Source organism: Leiobunum rupestre, chromosome 11 (genome assembly GCF_980474605.1).
Source record: "Leiobunum rupestre chromosome 11, qqLeiRupe1.1.hap1, whole genome shotgun sequence".
Classification (NCBI taxonomy): domain Eukaryota; kingdom Metazoa; phylum Arthropoda; class Arachnida; order Opiliones; family Sclerosomatidae; genus Leiobunum; species Leiobunum rupestre.
The window spans coordinates 36,005,935-36,027,819 of NC_143394.1; the positions used below are offsets into that span (position 1 = coordinate 36,005,935).

At 36.5% G+C, this 21,885-nt stretch overlaps 1 protein-coding gene across 1 annotated transcript in view; it reads left to right on the forward strand.

Annotated features, from left to right (window-relative positions):
• The window catches only part of LOC149922425 (oxytocin receptor-like), a 141,282-nt gene that overhangs the window by 108,219 nt on the left and 11,178 nt on the right, over positions 1 to 21,885 (forward strand). The window contains exon 3 of the mRNA XM_090162295.1: positions 1,165 to 1,353. Within this exon, the coding sequence (XP_090018421.1) occupies positions 1,165 to 1,353 (189 nt within the window). The remainder of the gene's footprint in view (positions 1 to 1,164; positions 1,354 to 21,885) is intronic.

The following is a 21,885-nucleotide window of genomic DNA, read 5'->3' on the forward strand; positions in this document are numbered from 1 at the left end:
TCCGCAACGAAACGTTCACCACCGAGGGGGTGGACAATGGGGAAAAACATCTGGAAACCGAGCTTCAAAATAGCTACCGCAGCGCCATTTCGGGATTCTTCGTAATCGAAAAGCACAAATTTATTTGCAACAATAGCGCCAAAGAGAATTCTTCGATAGCGTTTGGACTTTTCTTAGAGTACCTTTTTAATTTGAAAATGAATTTAGATCATAAATATCTCAAAGTGAAATCTACCAAAAGTTTCAAAACGAAAAGCAGGACAAGAATCTCGAAATGGCGCTGCGGTAGCTATTTTGAAGCTCGGTTTCCAGAGGTTTTTCCCCATTGTCAACCCCCTCGGTGGTGAACGTTTCGTTGCAGACCTCTCCCGGTTGTTTTATCTCTATTACCTCCATACTCTTTGATATAAGGGACTCTAAATGGGCCCCTGCACAATTTACTAGCCTAACTTTAAAAATATCATGACGCCGCCACTGGATGCCGTTCCAAGTCGAATGCCCTTACTTTGACTTAACTCGGGCTTCATAGGCTTCGTGCGTAGTTTAAATTTTGATGAAAAGTATCGCCGCCTGGTTTAAATTGAAAATTATCTCTGTACAAAAGATGAAGTTTCAGGTTGGAAACATTTAATCCAATAGTCGTCTTGTATTTCCTCTCACATTTAGTTTACGGGTATTAAAATAGATGGCACTTTTTGTAAGCTATACGAGTAAACAAATTCACGATTTTGAGCTCTCAACAGGCCCGTATAGGGGGGGGGGGGGTGGGGGCACCAGGGGATGCTCAGCGCTCCCAAATGAATACTTGAGCATCCACAACCCGACCGACCCAAAACAAAATCGATTTCTCAACTACCCACTAATAACATCGGTTACCTGTATTTTTAATAAAAAATTCGGTTTTCAACGAAGTCGAAATTCATAATGTAAAAAATAACAAAATAAATATATTTACTAATTTAAGGAGTGGGAGTAAAAATGTACGATTTTAAGTATCAAAGAATTGGCCGAATAGCGAAACTTAACTAAACACGAAAAGCGCGCATTCCCCCGGGATGAGATTTTATTTCTCGCGTTCTCGATCTCTCTTTTGCATGGCGCAATTTTAGTTTGATAGAAATTTGTTTGGAGGGTTTCTAAGCATATTTCATCTATTTCATTTAGGTGGAAGATCCGAAAGGTGGAGCGCGTTCCAGAAAGAGGAAGTTCATCCTGCCACGAGCTTCCAGCACGTCGTTGCCCAAAGCCAAGATTAAAACCCTGCGAATGACTCTTGTCATCATCACTTCTTTTTTCGTCTGCAGCGCCCCCTACTGCATCGTCGAAATGTGGAGGGTTTACGGAGATTACAAAGTAAATGCGAAAAAACACCTACATTATCTTTTTACTATCCCAAAATAATAAAACTCTTAACAGCGTATAGTGGGGATACTCCTGTGGGAGTGTAACAAATCTACGAAACTTTAAATAAGTTTTTTCGAGAAGAAATACGGCGAAGCGGCCGGAAAATAAGTAGATTTTCTTATATTCCCGCTTTTTATGCGTTGAAAAGAGAAAAAGAAAGTTGGTTTCCATTACCAGATGTTTTAAGTTATTTATCAAAGGTGGGTTTATTTAGTCAGTAAAAAGATCATTCTTAAAATTGAAAGACTTTCTTAGGGTGGAAAAAACCAAAACTTTCACGCCGCCTCTAAACAAATCTAATTTTAGCCGAATATTTCCAAGGTCGAAACTAAAAGTGTGCGGCTGTAGTTTGTAAACCCATATAAACTATTATTCTATGAAACCATATAAACAGCTACGACTTACAATTTCTTCGACGTTACTTTGCCTTTAACATAATAAATTTCCGTACTACGGGGCAAAATATTAAATTCCCATATCAACATTTTACGGGAAAAGCTGGCCATTTCCGGTGGATTTCAAACCAAATAATACGAATCTGACCGCACTGCTGTCTTTTTCGGACGGCTGATAATGTGTTTGACAGGCAGGGCTGGCGCTAGGATTTTCGAGCCCCAGGTAATTTTTACTCCAAAATTTGTTTTTTGTTTGGAAATAGTCAGATAGTTTTATTTAGGCACCCGTTCCGGCGGCCCCTTTCGGACAGGGTTGGAAAAAAGCCGGCTTTTATTGAAAAAATCCAGACCAGTGGTTTTAATTGGCTATAACCGGTTTTTGTCGGTTATAACCGGCTAAAATATAACGGTACCTTTTACTTATGTAAGTAGAAATTGTCTGCAGTTATTGTCGTAAATAAGAAACTAAACAAATAAAGCGAAATAACTATATAAAATAACTGAATTCTTTTGATTTCCTCGGGAAATTCCCCCTAGTTTTTGTGTATGACAGAAGCGAGGCAGCGAACTTTGGAACTTTAAACCTAGCGAAAAACTGGTAAAAGTAAACCGGTTTCTAAATATGAAACAAAAAATAAACTAAATTTCTAAATAAAAACTATTAATTTACTAAATTATTCATATTGTAATTTTTTTTTAAAAAAGCCACAAAAATCTGAATTTTTTTTAAGTGGTTATAACCGGATTTAACCAGGTGGCTATAACCGGTATGGCTGGTTCTATGCCAACCCTGCTTTCGGAGGCCCGGGCCCGGGGTACTTTTGCCCCGCTTACCCCCCCTAACGCCGGCCCTGTTGACCGGCGGCGTTGTTTCTTTACCACAGTGTTTAAAATTCCAATTTTTGGCAAAAATTGAATAATTATCAGATTCAAATAATATTTCCGTATTTCGATCCTATCTGCCATTTTAGCTTCCCACCTAATCTTGCTCTGTCAGTAGCCCTCCCCCCATATTGGTATTTTTTTATTTAATTACTTCTTTAGTAAACCAGCTAGAGTAAGATTTGACCAAAGAATATTCTTAACTTAAATATAACAAGTGAAATTAGCCAAAGAAGCCAACTTAAATATAACAAGTGAAATTAGCCAAAGAAGCCAACTTAAATATAACAAGTGAAATTAGCCAACTACAATCTATATTCAAATGAACCAGATACGACAATCAATTTATAGCCCCAATATAAATAGGAGTATTTCACAAGATACTTCTATCTAGGAGCGAAAAACACAGCACCCTACACAAGGAGAACGCAACCCGGCAAATGTCGCGCATTTTCTTGTATACATTTTTCATTGGTTAGACGCTTTAGTGCCTGCTGCCGTCGGAAGGGGAAAAATCGGAAATTGTCTTCCCCCTTTCCTGAAAAAGTTCAGCGTAAAGGCTCTTCCAATGAAATTTGTACACAACACTGCGTTAACGTGCTTAAAGGCCTAGGTTTCTTCTGCCTGTCCCCCTTTAAATTAGGCCAACATGTTCAGCGGTTGGCCTACCACAAGGGTATTTGTACTCCACTAAGTTAATTTAAAGGGGGACAGGCAGAAAAAAACCTAGGCCTTTAAAGGCCAGCTGCGTTATTCTTGTGTTTGTTGCTCCTAGCTCTCTGTAGGAAGGTAAATTTAAATTTTCTACTATTGTCGGAAACACTTGATAATTTTCTGACTTCCACTTCAACCATTCGCTTTCAAGCGGATTTTAACGGGTTTAACATAGGCTTTCTTGTTTTGATGTTGCTGCTGCGTCACGGGTGACGTATCGCTGACGTTTCACAACGAAAATCCCTGGACATAAGGGTAAATTTGATGAGGAACCCTCTTTTTAAGTATAAACTGAACTAAACTTCTACGTATTTCGTGACCAATGAGCTGCATAAAACCAGGTCCAGCAAGCGTAGCTGATTTTATGGAATTTCCGATTGACGTTTTCTGTCCACTGTTAATTTTCATAATCAGCTATTAATATTAATTTATATACAAACATTTCAATACCAATTTTTTTTAATATTATTTTGAGTATTATTGGGTTATTTTATTTACGATCTAATAATTTTAATTATCATTAATTAATTAATCATTTTATGTATGACTATTTTATTATCAACCGTTCATTTAACTAAATAATCATTTCAACTAAATATTTATTTTATGAATAGGTTATTTGGATCATTTTCATTACGAACTTATATATATACGAACAAATGGTTATTTGGATCATTTTCATTACGATCTTATATATATACGAACAAATGGTTATTTGGATCATTTTCATTACGATCTTATTTATATACGAATAAATGGTTATTTGGATCATTTTCATTACGATCTTATTTATATACGAACAAATGGTTATTTGGATCATTTTCATTACGATCTTATTTATATACGAACAAATGGTTATTTGGATCATTTTCATCACGATCTTATTTATATACGAACAAATGGTTATTTGGAGCATTTTCATTACGATCTTATTTATATACGAACAAATGGTTATTTGGATCATTTTCATTACGATCTTATTTATATACGAACAAATGGTTATTTGGATCATTTTCATTACGATCTTATTTATATACGAACAAATGGTTATTTGGATCATTTTCATTACGATCTTATTTATATACGAACAAATGGTTATTTGGATCATTTTCATTACGATTTTTATTATATACGAACAATTTATATATGCGATAAAATTCGTTTATTATTAAAATAAGAAAACAACGATTACAGGTACACTATAAAATTTTTATGTTTATTAAAAATTTTATTATGTACCCGTAATCATTGTAAATTATTTTTAATTACTTAGTATACACTAGTCTAGAGTTTTTGTTTACGTTAGCTTAGAAAATAATGAATCTAATCATTTAACCAATTAAATCCCGGCAGGAAACTATATAGGTATACACTTGGAATGTCTGAGGAAGATTTTTACGGCCGTGATGAAGCTCGTAGAAATGGGCGTGTCTTAAAGTGGGTAAACTCACGAGAAAAACATCGCGCCTCGCTACCCTAATTCGACGAAAACTCGTCATTAAGCCTATTCATGGTTATTATATTACTAGCTTACCTGATTATCTCTTTTATAACCATACAAATACCCAAAATTAGGTATCACTACACTTCTTTCGCGAAGAACATTATAATTACTTTAAAATATTAAGTACGATAACAAATTGAGGTTTTTAAATACATTGTTTTATAAGGCTTTTTTGCGCGGGAAGATTGCCTATTTGTTACCATGACGACGCATTCTTTTCGCGTCAAAACTCGAGCCAATGAATTAAAAATGTCGTGTTACGTCTTGGAAAATATTAAATTAATTTATTAATAACAAAATAACATCGCAACGCGCTTCCCGCTCTATCGTCCATGAAAATTGTAAGCGTGCCAGCTAGGAGCAACAAACACAAGGAGAACGCAGCTAGCCTTTAAACACGCTAACGAAGGGTTGTGTACGAATTTCATTGGACGAGCGTCACGAGCCTTTACGCTGAACGTTTTACGGTCGGAGGGGAAGACAATTTCCGAGTTTTCCCTTCCGACGGCAGCAGGCGCTAAAGCATCTAACCAATGAAAAATGTACGCAAGAAAATCCCCGACTTTTGACGGCTTGCGCTCTCCTTGTGTGGGGTGTTGTGTTTGTTGTTCCCACTGTCCCTATCTAGTGGTGTGATGGGGTCACTGGAGCCTGTGGGGGGCTCCATACCCGGCTCTCAAGGTCATGTGATCGGGGCGCTGGGTCACTGGAACCTCATGGGTGTTCCACACTCGTCATTCTGTGACCTACTAAGGAGGGTAGTTTGCAGTGGAAGAGGAAGCCACTCTAGTCCTCAGCTGTGCGAGGGTGGGTCTCGGGCAGCCCATGGTGTCGCCTTTTGTTGGGCCATGATGAGGGCGTTTGTTTGCTATATGGGAGGCAGTCAAGATGGCTGTCTCACTGGCCGAACGTTGTTTCGCAAAGCGCACTTTTGTCCGGGGCTGGTTGTTTTAGGTGGCCGCTGTAGTGCTTAAAGCGGAGCAGCGGGATACAAATACATATACTTATGTTGTGTTTGTTGCTCCTAGGTGCCATAAAGTTTTTGGTATTTTTCCCGCTATACGCGTCGATTACGCGAGCAGAAAAATGTAAGTTAAGGCCTAATAGATCTTTTGGTCATTATTCTGGCGTTCTTGCCTTAGTAGAAATTAGTGCCTTAAGGCTGGTTTTCATTTCACACAAGTTATAAAACGTATCGACGCCAAAATCTCAGTTAGGCCTAACGCAACGTTCTCTTTCACTGAATTTTTGCTCTTGGTGTGTAAGCGTCAAGGACCCTATATGAGACTGGCTTTCACGTCCAGGCTCTGTGTGGTGTTAGAGAATTGGTGAATAGGTTTTTTTAAGGATATATTTGTTCGATGACTTTAGCGTTGGCATCCGGCTTTCAGATAGATCCAATTCGTAGAAGATGGCTGCAAAACTGATGATTTCGTGCCTGTAATAAAAAGGACATAAATTTTATAACGGACAAAATCTGAAGGATGTACCTTTGATGTACTATAGACCAAGATAATCGTGACCCAAATATTTTACATTTTCAGCATTTCCTTACTTTGGTCTTATGTGTCGCGATTTTCAGTAGTTTCAAATTACATTTTAATTAAACTAAAACCCACCGGAAAAATTTCCCTCTTCTAAGAAAACCATGTATCGATTTACAATTTTAATACAAATACATTTTACCTTGAAATAAAACCGCGAGACTTTAAAAATAGAAAATTTTGTACGTGCTTCAATTGTTATACTTTTCCCGGGTTTCTCCGGTTGTTTTAGGGCCCGGAATTCCTATTTTACCGGGGCCCGTATTTCGTCAAATAAAGAATTTGATCTACATCCACGAATATGTAGCTTGGGTGGAAACAAGACCCCGGCACTAAATTCTTGAATTTTAATAGGATAAAATCTTGTAACCGATTCACGTAACTTTCGTCTTCGGAATTTGTGCCTTAAGGGTCAAACTTCAAAGAGACCAAACGCGAAACTATAGCGTCAACTTCACAAACACAGAGTTTAATTTTCTTGCTGAATATTCGAAGAGAATAGAAATGTTATTTCAATCAGAAAACTAAGAACTGTGGAAAAATAGCTCAGAAATTTAAATCTTGTACATCAGTATATAAAAACTAAAAAATTGTAATCAGAATAAAAATAAGCCCCATTTATGTAGAATCTATAGATATGGCCAATTTTTTATAGCCTTTGTATAACCTAGATATTTAGAAATATCTAAAAAGGATTAGTATTTACATAAGTCTATAATAATGTTCCATAAGTTTGTCACTTTGGTGAATATTTTTCTGAGAGCTAGTAACGGAGTGAAGTCATAGCAAGGAGAAAATCTCCCCCTAGCGAGACGTTAGCAAGCGAATGCAAAACGGTGACGAAGCCCGTAATGCAGTCTGTCTTGTGAATAGCTCTCAGTAACACTTTTGCATGTAAAGAATAGGAAGTGTCACACTTATGTAACAATATTATACACTTATGGTATTTATTATCTAAAGAACTTTACAGGAAATAGAAATCCCTTCTAAGGACGAAATTTATTCCGGTTCGGGAAATATAATCTTCAAAATTCTTCAAATAAAACAAATACACCAATAAAAGAAAGGAAACAAATTTTACACAAATACAAGAAAGAAAACGTTTCTATTGAACTTCTTAAAAGTAAACAGCGGGACATAAAGCTCGCATCAAAGCCGAACAAAATTAGAATTGCAAATCAACACCTTTGCCAGGTGACAAAGACTGAACGTGTCGAAGCACGAGCTAAGACCTAGTTTGAAAATTGTTACGATAAGTAGGACTATGACGGAAAGTCTCGGGTGACGACAGAACGCTTAATTAGACGAGGGTCGGACATTCCCAAAAAAAGCGTTCGGGATTTCGAAATCTCTGTGATTTCGCGATTTCAACGGAGATTTCACGGTTTCGTCGGAGATTACGCGATTTCGTCAGAGATTTTGAAATTGTTCAGAGATTTTGTGATTTCGTCAGTTATTTCGCGATTTCGACGGAGATTTCGCGGTTTCGTCGGAGATTTCGCGATTTCGTCGGAGATTTCGCGATTTCGTCAGGGATTTCGCGATTTCGACGGAGATTTCACGGTTTCGTCGGAGATTTCGCGATTTCGTCGGAGATTTCGCGATTTCGTCGGAGATTTTGAGATTTCGTCAGGGATTTCGCGATTTCGTTGGAGATTTTGCGATTTCGTCAGGGATTTCGCGATTTCGTTGGAGATTTCTTGAGAAGTGTACGGGATTTTGTACAAATGTCCGACCCCTCGAAATTAGAGTTAGTAACTATTGGGATTATCGTCGAAATCCGATGGACCCTATTGTGGTCATTGAGGAACGTTTGATCGTGGCATCGGCTGACTTTACCCCAATCTAATTACAATTAATCGAAACACAATGTACATAATTAAGTGTTGTCTTGATAAACAGATATCCGCACGACAAATATAAATGTTTCAGAACTAAATAAAATCACGACTTTTAAGCGGAACGTTGTGAATGTGACTATTTCAATCATTTTTGGATCAGCATTCCTGGTAGAGTAGTTCTTTTTTAGAATTTATTTTAATTAACGGTATAAATAGTTTTAAGAAAATCTTTTATTTGACGAATCAACTCAAACCCGTACATTTTGACAATTTTCAAATCCATTTTTCATGAGAATGGCGTAAGATAAATGGATATGGTTGGTTTTACTTTGCTAAATAGGTAATAACGTAAAATTCAATTTCCAAATTAAACCCTTAATTATTTTATAAAAGATATTTAAAATTGACACACTTTAGACATAGTTGTCGTCACTTATAGCTCCTACTAAATTCTGTTTTTATTATTATTTATTACAGTTTCAACACTTCTAGGTCCACTCGTAACAACTCGTACTTTTACTTTGCATATTTGGCGGCCGAGATATGAATTTTTTATACATGTTTTTAAGGCTATTTATTTGGGTCTTATTCAATCAGTATGGCGCGTTGCTGGCATTAACAGTTTTAAAAAGCAATAAGTAGTTTTAATTAAGATTTTCTTTTGGTTATTGAGAAAGCGTTGTAACTTTATTTTAACCGAATGGTTGACAAGCTATTTTTTATTCTTCTTAGTGCACAACATGGTTGAGAAACCACTGCTTTTGGTAAAAATTCCTATAGGTCATTATAGTGTGCTTATCAATGGTTTATTCAGAAAGCTTTGAAATTAGGTTTTCTGGGTGGTAGTAATAATCAGCTAGGCTATAGCTAATACCCAAAGCACCACCTTAGACCTCAGTCATTTTAAAGCCATTTACTCAGTGGCCGTATGCCACGTGAGCCAACAGATCCCTACACTAACTATTACCGTTAACCTCAACAAGTTTTTGTGGAAGGGGAAACCAAAGAGCTTGGGGAAAAACCCTTAAACCAGCGTGGAGAGAACTAGCAAACTCAACGCAGAAGCAGTTGTTCCGAGTTTTCAACCAATGCTACAAGCTGGATTCGAACCCGGCTCCTTTTGCTGCGAAGCGAAAGTGCTAACCACTCCGCCACCCGCTGTAAAGTTACTCATCGGTTGTTAAACCTTAGTGCGCTTATTATGTGAAAGTACAGGATGCTTGTGCTCTTGTACAGGATGCTTGTGCTCTTGTACAGGATGATTGATAATGGATTTTGTTCTTAATAAACAGGGTGATTAAGAAAGCGCTCATTTCCTTAAATACTACGGTTGAGTAGTTATAGCACGCGTATTAAGATAATGTGAAAAGTGCATATTTAACTTAAATAAGCAAGATACACTCAAATGTACGTGACATCTTGTTAATATATAAATGATACACACTCCGTCATCTCCTATGAAAAAAATAATGGTTTTTTGTTAGTATAGAATAACATTGTTTCAGAACAATATCCAAAGTAATTTATCTCTCTAAAGTCAATATTTAAATATTTCGAATGAAACAATTTGGTTTTTATTTTTCAAACTAAAGGGGAAAATGCTTACGCACGGAAAACATAATGTAAAAATAATGAAATATTAAGTTTGTTATTTCAAAATTTTTATCATCCTTTAACCTAAAATGTTAAAATATAAGACTGTGTCCAAATTTCGTATTTGGACCTGTGTTACGAAATATTTCGGGTCACAAGCGATGCAATTTTTAGCCTATTTAAGATATTCTAACATCGTAGATAGTTTGAACAAGACTTAATAATTTCGTGGTGACATCAAACGCGGAACATTGTATTATATCTATATACTAAAAATTATGGAAATCGGAGAAGTAATTTTTGAAAAATAGCGTTGACAAGATTAAATTCCACTTGAAAGTTCTTGAGGTTGTGGACTTCCAAGAACGCTCCGTTCAGCGCTTTAATAATCTAGCTAGTTATTACTCGTCTCTATGGAGAGACTAAGCTTTGTCTGTGCTTCGTAGAAGCTTAGTCAAGTGAAATTGGCAGTTCCTTCAAAGAAGTCCGTAAAAGCATCTGCGAGGTTTTCCTTTACCTTTATCATCTCTCATTTTGGCCGAGTTCACACGTACCCTCAACGTTTGGATCCTACCGTGTAAACGGCTTACACTACACACGCCGTATTTTCATTTATTCGCTCTGGAAGGCGTGAACAAGCCCGTATACAGTGAGATGGGGAAGCCTGTAGAAGATACCAGGGCCCGTGCAGCCTGGCGGGCCCGGGTTTGAACTCTTCTTCCACGATTCTCTCGAAACGGAATAGCTATCTCCAGTAATAACGCCATTCTTCGGGGCCCGTATTTACTGTTTTACCAGGGGCCCCGGGCTGGATACCGGTGACCTTGTAAATGAACAACGCGTGCTTGTTCTTCCAACCGTGATAACTGTTATTGGTTATTTTATCTGATAACACGAAGATTTGCTTTTACTTTACAAAATCATATTTTTAAGTATCAGCTGCTAACAGCTAGCTGGAGCACAATTACGTGTATCAAAAGATAAAAAATTTAAATTCGACCGTTTTTTTAACCGAATTATTTATTCCGCAATGTTAGATCAGAGAATGCACCTTACGGTTACTTCAGGCGAGATGATGCTTTTTAAAAAAAAAAAAGTCGCTTTAGCCTAAGATATAAAACTTTATTAAAAAAATTTAATTACAAATAATGTCAAGTCTGAAAGCTCCCGAACGTTTTCAATAAAATATTTCATAAAATCATGAAGTACCAGTTTCTTTAAAAAAAAAGCTATAAATACTCTATTGACTTTCCCGCGAAATTGTTTAAATTTATAAGCAGATCAAATATTGTTCAGCCATTCTATACTATCAGATAAGATAATGGGTAGTGTGAACGTGTTTCCTTCAGCTATTTTATTTGTATAGAATAAGATTAAGAGAAACAGATACGGATATTCCCTAATATACTGAAATGAGAAGACCATTCCACGGTACCTGTCGCTCCTAAATAAAATGAAGAATCCTGGGAATCGCTAACTAAACTAATAATGAAGGACTCGAGGACCTTTTAAATTTCCGGAGTTTCGAAGACCATTAGAAATGAATACGGATGATTATTAATAAGAGAATGCCTAGAGGTTCCTCGCGATCAATACAATTCTTCGTGTTTATTACCCAAGACATTTTTCGTTTTCGACATTCTTGGATTCTTAATTATCAGGCTTATGGAAAACTCGACAATTGTTTATTGGTTGGAGCGTGGATGTATCGTATAGACTGACACAATTCTAACGAAGTACATGGCGAGACACGTTTCATTCCTGATTCGGAAATATACTACATTTGATCTTACACAAACGTCGAAGAACCTTCTTATAAAATCTCGAAATAATTAATAATAAATAAATTCGTTTAAGTTCTTCAAAAAGTGTGTTAGAGAATTACGCTTAACATATCAATTGATGTATGGCTAAAATCTCAGCCTTTTTGGATAACTCTAGAGTCGGTTATCGAGTCAGGACAAAACTCACAAACGTACGAAAAAATTGTCTAATAGGTAGCTTCCGCTTTTTCGCTCGCTTGGCCATTGAAGAAAGGTTATTGTTACGTATATGCCTTCCAGGATGGACAATGAAAATAACACACAAATGAGATACGTAGGCCGTTCTTACTGGGAGCGAAAGTCAAGTAGAGTCAAAACAGCACTTAGGACGATTTTTTTAATGGAATGAAAAGACATTATGGCTTAAGTGCAAAAACCAACAAATATAGGGAAAATCAACAAATATTAGGGAAATCAACAAATATTGGGAAAATCAACAAATATTGGGAAAAATCAGTAAATATAGGGGAAATCTACAAATATAGGTAAACGCCACAAATCCACAAAATCAAAAAGAAAAATCAACAAATCAATAAAAAATGATAATCCGAGTATTTAAAAGAAATATTTATAAAAAATCCATAAATCCACTGAATAATCAATAAATACATTTAAAAACCACCAATCCACAAATCACTTAAAAGATACAAACACGTGGATTTCTTTAAAATAAAGCTGATATTTTTTAACATCAATAAATTTACAAAATCCATGAGAAAAATACACAAATACCCGAAAAAAATACAAATTAGCCATATGCCTCATCAGCGCTACCACTATGTAGTGGCGATCTTTGGAACCTCCGGAAAAGCCAATCACAGGCGATAAAAAATTGATTATCGTCTGCAGTTATGATAATTTTACCGGATTACCTGTTGTTAGACAAAAAAATAAAGTTTTTTGAGCAATTACTTCTGGCCATACATGGCTTCGATAAGTAAGTGCCACACTTATTTATTACTTCTGGACATAGACGGCTTCAATATGTAAGTGCCACACTTATTAATTACTTATGTCCATAGACGGCTTCAATATGTAAGTGCCACACTTATTAATTACGTATGTCCATAGACGGCTTCAATATGTAAGTGTTACACTTATTAATTACTTATGTCCATAGACGGCTTCAATATGTAATTGCCACACTTATTAATTACTTCTAGCCATAGACGGCTTCAATGTGTAATTGCCACACTTATTTATTACTTCTGGCCTTATACGGCTTCAATATGTAAGTGCCACACTTATTAATTACTTCTGGCCATAGACCGCTTCAATATGTAAGTGCCACACTTTTTAATTACTTCTGGCCATAGACGGCTTTAATATGTAATTGCCACACTTATTAATTTCTTCTGGCCATACATGGCTTCGATAAGTAAGTGCCACACTTATTAATTATTTCTGGCCATAGACGGCTTTAATATGTAATTGCCACACTTATTAATTTCTTCTGGCCATACATGGCTTCGATAAGTAAGTGCCACACTTATTAATTACTTCTGGCCATAGACGGCTTTAATATGTAATTGCCACACTTATTAATTTCTTCTGGCCATACATGGCTTCGATAAGTAAGTGCCACACTTATTAATTACTTCTGGCCATACATGGCTTCGATAAGTAAGTGCCACACTTATTAATTACTTCTGGCCATAGACGGCTTTAATATGTAATTGCCACACTTATTAATTTCTTCTGGCCATACATGGCTTCGATAAGTAAGTGCCACACTTATTAATTACTTCTGGCCATACATGGCTTCGATAAGTAAGTGCCACACTTATTAATTACTTCTGGCCATAGACGGCTTTAAAATGTAATTGCCACACTTATTAATTTCTTCTGGCCATACATGGCTTCGATAAGTAAGTGCCACAATTATTAATTACTTCTGGTCATAGACGGCTTTAATATGTAATTGCCACACTTATTAATTTCTTCTGGCCATACATGGCTTCGATAAGTAAGTGCCACACTTATTAATTACTTCTGGCCATAGACGGCTTCAATATGTAAGTGCCACACTTATTAATTACTTCTGGCCATAGACGGCTTCGATAAGTAAGTGCCACACTTATTAATTACTTCTGGCCATACATGGCTTCGATAAGTAAGTGGCACACTTACTTATTACTTCTGGCCATACATGGCTTCGATAAGTAAGTGCCACACTTATTAATTACTTCTGGCCATAGACGGCTTCAATATGTAAGTGCCACACTTATTAATTTCTTCTGGCCATACATGGCTTCGATAAGTAAGTGCCACTATTATTTATAACTTCTGGCCATACACGGCTTCGACATGTCACACTTAATTATAACTTTAGAATATTAACAAACCGGCTAGGCAAACTTATTCTAAATTGTAACTGAGCTAGTTGCTTCCAAGACTTCTCCTTCGGGATATACCGGCAGTCTGGCCTTGAAATGGACGAAGTATTTCTTCTTATAGTGTAGTTTCCTTTACTTGTATATGTATCAATTATTTCGAAGTAAGTGGTTCTCATCCGCTCAATGAGGGTATTTGCTTCTATTGCTCCGCTTTCACTAGTGGAAGTTATGACGCAATGTTTTAGTCTCCAGTTTGGTATTATCTTCCGTTTGCGTAAACTTAAAGATCCGGTACCCAGTGCCGCATTCTCCATAAGACTGACTACGCTAAAACCTAGGGGCCTACCAAGAGCACTGACCAAGCAGGGGCCAAAGGGTCACAAGGGGGGTGTTGAAGGGTAGAGGGGACCAAAGAAGCTCGAAGCCTAGGGGCCCTGGCATGGGTTAATACAGCACTGCCGGTACCTGAACTTTCAGTTTCATCCCAAATTAAGTGAAACCGTTCGAACACTATTACACCTAAGCTAGCTGCTGTAGCTTCACAAATAGCAACGGTTTCCGTTAATACGACTTTAGATAGTTTGTATCACCAAGAATGTATTTATTTATACTCAGGGAGAATGAATATGTCGAGATTATTTTTAGCGTTTCTCCAATTCCACCCGTTGGGCCCCCCGGTATGCTCCTCCGCTTTAATAAAATCAAATAATACTGCAATCTCATTGGTTCTTAAAAATTACGTTTTTCGACGCGATTAACGCTGCTGCGAGGACGCAAAAAATAAGACCGCCTCCTTTCCCCCCCCCCCCTTAGCGTGACGGGGTGAGGGGCTCAACGTGTCCGTCGATAATCTCGACATATTCATTCTCCCTGAGTATAAATAAATACATTCTTGGTAACACTTTACGCTTCATTTTAAACCACAATTGCTGAAACTATTTCATTGGGTTATCCGTTTTCAATCATACTCTGCAATGCTTTAATTATGGAATCCAACCTATTTCTATAAAAATTAAGAAATTTTTTCTCGCTCCACCGCCTAGTGTCACGGTGCTGTGACATTTTGAGATTTATATCATAACCCTGATCTTTCTGGCTTTCTTCAAAACATTCACATCTAATAACCGATTTGCTTTGAAAGTTGTAGATACGTTGGCGCTCCTAAGGAGTGACCAATTTTGAAAAAACGGGCCTTCAATCGATTTTAAGGAGCGCGTCGCGGGTGTCCCTCCAACCATGGACTAATTAACACAGGGACACCCCGTTCCCGAATATTTGCTTCGTGCGATTGTTCAATGTGCGCTCTGGCGGTATTGTTAAGAACTAACGGAAAGCTAGGGTCAAACGGGGATGAGAAAAGGGGGGAATGAACATAGAGCTAGTCAATGTGGCTAACATGTTGTGGCGCGTAAAGTTTTGTTTTTCGAATTTAAATTAGCAAAAATTGTCCTTCTTAATTTGAAGTTAATACACTGATAGAAATACTGGTTTGAATCCTTTTTGTCCAAAATTGAAATAAAATGTCTAATAACAGTAAACATACTACAAAACATTAATAGTGTTACATTTTTAATCAGTTTAAACTAGTCTAGAGGTTTAGTTTTACTTTTAGATTAGAAAAAATGAGGCGAAAATGCCGCTTTATTTAAATTTGCAAACAATATATTAGACTAATCATGGAATGAAAACTTTTTTTTTTATTTTTTCCGACTTACAACACTAGCTTAAACCAAAAATCAAACCTCCTGACGCACTTAATCTTGCACAAAAGCTTAAACCAAAAATCAAAAAAAAAGTATTTTTAATTACGCCTCGAACATTTTTATCTTTAAGGGAAATCCACAAAAACATGCTGTCAAAAGCTTTAAAAAAAAACCCAAAGGAATAAAACTGATCACCCTGAGATATCCAATAAGGTGAAACTGTTTCATTCACAAAGCTCTTTAATTAGAACATATCAAAGGAAAATATTAACAAACTTATTCTTAATTGTAACAAACGCTTCAAAAGCAAAACTATTCCGAAATGACACTATTTGGTGACTATGAGCGTTCTGAATAACGAAAGTAACTCAACGTTGCCAGGCCACAAAAATGAAATTATATTAAAGTACAAAAGTACGGGCCACTTTGATTACTCGCTATACTGCGTTTGGCCATAGTTGGCCGTGGGGCACATTTATTTTGGTGCAAATTTAAAATTTATATATTATACAAAAAGGTACGTTCTAAAACTTCTTTAACTATCACCCAAATATCGGAAATATATTTCAATTATCGCAAAAAGTGTACTATATATTACGCAATTATAATTATAGTTCGGAGAAAATCGAAAGGTTTATTAAACTGTGCGATAATAATAACACTATTGGCAACGCTAAACGAAAGTGGAATTTCGCCCCGCCAAAAAGGGCTATACATAGAGCAGCGTTGCCAGACGAACCATAATTATGGTGCAATTCAATAATTTAGCTTGGAATTTAAGTCGTACCATAATTTTAACAGTGTGCTATATGGTACGCCTTTTTGCAATAATATTACTAAGGTTTACCATATTTTGAATAATTCTGATAGGACTTACCATATTTCCAATAATTTTCGAACCTACTAACATTTTGCACTCATGTTTTGCTCAAAAATGGTATTCGTTGCCTTTGTTGAAATTAAATCTTCGCGTTCCTAACAGAAATGTTCCGTAGTTTTATCATGAAAAATCACTTCTAATTTTTAAAAGCTCTCCAATCTCTCATAACAAGCCTTCGTAATGGAAGTGAAATAATTTTGCCAAGAAATCAATAATTTTGGAGTTTGTGAACCATAATTTATTTATTTTTACATCTGGAAACACTGACAGAGAGCGATGTGATATCTCTTTGCAAGTAACTCTTGTCGTTCCTAGCAGATCGCCCTCTTTTATCGCACCAAGCTGTCTCCATGACCCAGCAGGCGGTCCGACACAGCATGGTCATCTAAAGAAAATTTGGGTTTTTCAAAAGTAAAAACCTCTGTTTTGGTACATGCTAACCTGGACACTTATTTAATACTTCTGGCCATACACGGCTTGTGCAGTCGACATATTATTACTTGGTCACACTTACTTAGGATAGTTTGGATTATAGGTAATCAACTTGAAATATAATCCCCACTTCCCCCCAGGCAGTTATTTATTACTTCGTCACACTTATTTATTACTTCTAGCCATACACGGCTTCGATTTCGCGTCAACCGAACTACACGAGTTACGTGGCTATGTTTTAGCTCTCAAACACCTCAAACATACAACCATAAGTCGATCATTCTCTCTAAGTATACAAATTCCGGGTCTCGGTCGGGTATCTTAGTCTGGGTTTCGTGACGTCAGAGCTTGTATAGAGAGCAAACTCCAGAGATAAAATTTTTGAAAATATTTTGGCGGAGGCGCCACTGAGTGGTCAAGACGGCAACTACAGGGGCTTTTATTGAATTAAACTCTACCCTTGGATCTGAAACTGACCTTGAACAAATATGGTATAGGTTTTTTGGGGGGAAACATTCGAGGAGCCAAACCCCATAATTTATCTCTCTCAGGCACTCGAGACACGTTTCAGACGTGAAACGTACCATAAGAGATGTAAGAAACGTTAGATTCGGCAGTATCAATTCAGAGTGAAGTTGAGGTGATACACAGTATAGGGCGGTTGTAAAGTGCTGCCAGACCGACCCCGTCAAAGACTCTAGTCATAGGTAGCATATCGTTTTGAGAGAATGATACACTTATGATACAACCTAACTACACGAGTCACGTTACGAGTTAGTTTTTGTGGTTTTAGTTATCAAACCCGTGAACGGTGAGCGGATTCCGGTGGGGATGGGGGAGGGGGAGGGGAGGGGCGATGGAGTTGCCATATTAATTTTAAGAACCCCGCACACTCAAAAACAGTGGCGTAAATAGCGCCCCCGCAGACCCCGCAGAACTAGGGGCCCCCAAACGTGTATGATTAAAATCGGTGCTATTTAAAAAGGCCCCGACTTGTTTTTCGCGGGGGGCCCCGGAGTTCCTAGTTACGCCACTGCTCAAAAACACTCAAAATTGGGAAACTATCCAAAATCTCGCCCAAACAAAAATTGTTCTCTTCGATACAGCCCAATTCCAATACAAGGAAATCGCTGTTACCTGATGATTAAAGTAATGAATAACGAAGTCACTTTAGCCTTTGGTAGTGGCATCAGGGAAGGTATATATCCTTTTGAACGATAATTCGAAAAATAATAAAGAAACTTATAGCAGTAAGAATATTTATCGTCGTACATAATGGCGTTTTATGAACCTTAAATTTTCATAATTTTAAAAAATATGAAATTTTGATAGAAGCGAACATTTTTTAATTGTCCTCGTACTTTGCCAAACGCTTTTTTTTGCACAATTTTGGCGGGAAACGGCCCATCTGGCATCGTCCCAACATGGACTAATTATCACAGGGACACTCCGTTCCCATGTTATACCTATAGGTAGCTCCGAAAGACCGTTGTTAAAAGCTCTTCCTCTTTTTATCCCCCCCCCCCCGACAGAATTTTACTCGGGTCAAAAAGTCACAAGAAGGAAACAGCTACCGCCATCTAGTAGATTTCAATATCACTTCTGAATTTTGAAAAATAATACAGACGGTTCTGTCTCAGTTTTTACAACGGTCTTTTATGATAGTTTTTAGCATTAATTAAAAAGAAATTGATCGATTTCAAAATTACGTTTTTGCGTGGGACAGTACCTTTACATTGTGAGTTATTGAAGGCTTATTTACCTGCTTTTATACCCTTACATGGTGGAGTATTTTCACGCGTAAAATCAGAAGTATATAAATGAAACAAGAAGTGTACTACTTAGCTTAATTATTAGCCTTCCCCGTGCATTCCATGAAATTTGGGAAGCAGACGTTAGGCAGATGACGGTAAAAATAGAGGTCACCAATGAGAATAGAGGTTAGAAAAAGTAGTGTTCCGAGGTCAGTAAACACGTATAATGGCGTCACCCAGTTTTTAAAAAATTTGTAATAATTTTAAGTCGTGTTACTTAATCATGATTTATATTATGAAGGTTTTTATTGTCACAGTGTTTTATTTTGAATTGAATTTAACCCGGTATTTAATTCGAACTAATCTCTAAGCCTTGGTGGTAACGTGATAGTTTATAACCGGTTGAAACTAGTTGTTAGTTATCATGAAAATTAAGTCATAATTAATTCTGCCATTAAGACTCGACGATTTAAAATGCCACGTAAAAACAATCCAACACAACTTCTGTTACTTCCAAAAAACCAATCTAACTTATTTATTAAACCACGATGAAGATCATCGACATCAGTTGTAAAAAAATCATCGTCATAATTAACTAACGTAAGTCTACAGGAAATGTTGGGCCTAATTTGGGTTGGTCAACCATATTTCCCTAATATTATACATACAAATATTACTATTATTTTAATATCTTGACAAATAAATATAAATAAGAAAAAAAAACGTTACAAGTTCTAGCATATCTCCAAGGCCTACTACGACTAAATTCCGGGGTCTGCTAAAAAAAAACATCCATCGCCACTACTTTTCTAATGTACCTAGTAAATTGGCCGATGAAGTCATGTGATCGTTGTAGCCGCGTTACCGAACTATTTTCATCCGCGCGAAAGGGGGAAGGCAAACGAAATTACATGGCGCACGGAAATTCTAAGTAGTACACTTCTTGTTTCATTTATATACTTCTGGTAAAATGAATTTTAAGATCCACCAATTTTCCTGCATTTTCGCCGCTTGGAGCGCTAGTAGGAGGGACAAGATTGGTAATGCTTTCCCATGAGAAATTTTTTTCAAAAGTGAGTTGCAGTTCACGGCGATTTTTTTCAATGCTAAAATTTTAATACGGTTTGTAGTAAGTTTCAATGTTTATTATAAGCCTAAAATCATAATTTTATGTCCATTTCATAGCCCTCAATCTATCTATATTATCTACGATAATTTTAAGGCGGGGAATTAATGGAGTGTCGGTTGCATTAGAGAAATAAGGCTAAGCGCCCACTGGCTCTCCGTTTCGTATCTGTCCTGCCTTGCCTTCCACAGGGCATTGTATCCGTTACGAACCAAAGGCTTGTGAAAGGTAGGATAGAGACGTTACGAAGAGCAGTGAGCGACTGGCTTTAGCTTCGGTATGATTTGGATCACTACATACGTAATTAATTAACTAATTGAGTAATTAGTGTTTGAATTAATAATAATTGAAGCGTACGACTATCAAGGCGTCTTTTGGATAAGCCTTTATTATTAATCGAAGCTGGAACTGTTGAATTAAAACAAGTTTAACTACATAAGTATTGAAATTTATTATTGAATATCTTTTGATTTAAAAAATTGCTTTTTTTGTGTTAACAGCTACTATGTTGTATATTTATTATACTTATGGTGGAACTTAATATATTTTAAAGCCTTAAACGCACTCTCGCCAGATGAATTTTCTCACATAAGTAGCTCTTAGTTCTTTTATTAAAAAGAGATGGCGATGGAGTCTATCGCGACGCGTGCTACGAGCTATTCCAATCTCACTTCAATCTTTATTGTAAAATTCGAACGTTAGAGTAAAAGTATATGTGGCAAGGAATGAACTATATGCCCCAAAGAGTTAGAAATCAGTCACTCCAGGGGGCAGAAAATCCTCTCTCCGCTACCTTTGGCTGAACAGCATAGTTAGAGAAACCTCCGCTACTCTCATTGCCGCTACTATCTAATGGAAAAAAAAATAAAAGAAAATAAGTAGTCCCGAACTCGACGCTAACACAAATTTTGAGCTTGCGAGAGTGCGTTTAAAACTTTTAGAATAATAGGTTTGTATTCAAGTTGTTTAATCTTCTCAAACTTCTGAGAAATGTTATGCATCAGTGTGTTGTTGATTGTTAAAATTGCATTTTAATACTGGACCAGTGTTGTTCCGAGCGATTTCTGGAACGTTCTTCATCCAATCAAAGAACGTATTTTCGAATCATTTTCTAAAATAAAACGTACTTTTCGATTTTCCGCTTAGTACGCCATCTATGAAACAAATTTTCTTCCTTTTTTAAATGTCAAAAGATTGTCAACAATTGCAAAGCCCTTGAAAACAGGTTTAATGTCGCTTTCAATAGAGGGCCATACAAGATTAATTCGGAGAAAGCCAGCTACTTAGGTGGTGAAATTAGACCACATACCATTTATAAAACTTTCAACGAACTCCAAAAAGTTCAAACGTACTAAATATATACCAAAAAATATCCAAACTTATTTTCGTATCATAAATTTTACAAACGTACTAAATTTATACGATTAAATAAATCTAAAACGTATTTTCGTACTTAAAAATTGAAAACGTATTAAAAAAGTACAAATGTAGGAAAAACAGTTTGTAGCATGAGACTCCAGTTTCTGGCGGATACTTGAAGTCGGCCAATATGGTAATGTAGCTTCAACAAATTATTGGATAGTTTTCAGTGTGTAAATGAATGCTTTTCTGGGGTACCAAAGATTTCCACGATCAGCCTAATGGAAACTTACCTGTTTTCAGGTACTTGGTGAAGTTGATCAAGCATTGTCATTATGTTATTATACACACAGCCAACTTGAACCATTTTAATAACTTTTATTATATTAGATAATAACTAAAGTTAAAAATAAACGCAAACTTGGGTTTTTTTACGATATTTTATTTTTGGTTTACCGTATTACATTTTCAAATCTCGCGAATTTAGAAATTCAAACTTCGCTGTCATTTCCCCACCCCGAAAATTGTCGTCGATTTTAAAGATAGATTGTGGGCTATAAAATTTACATTATTTATTTAAATCAACCTTGAAACT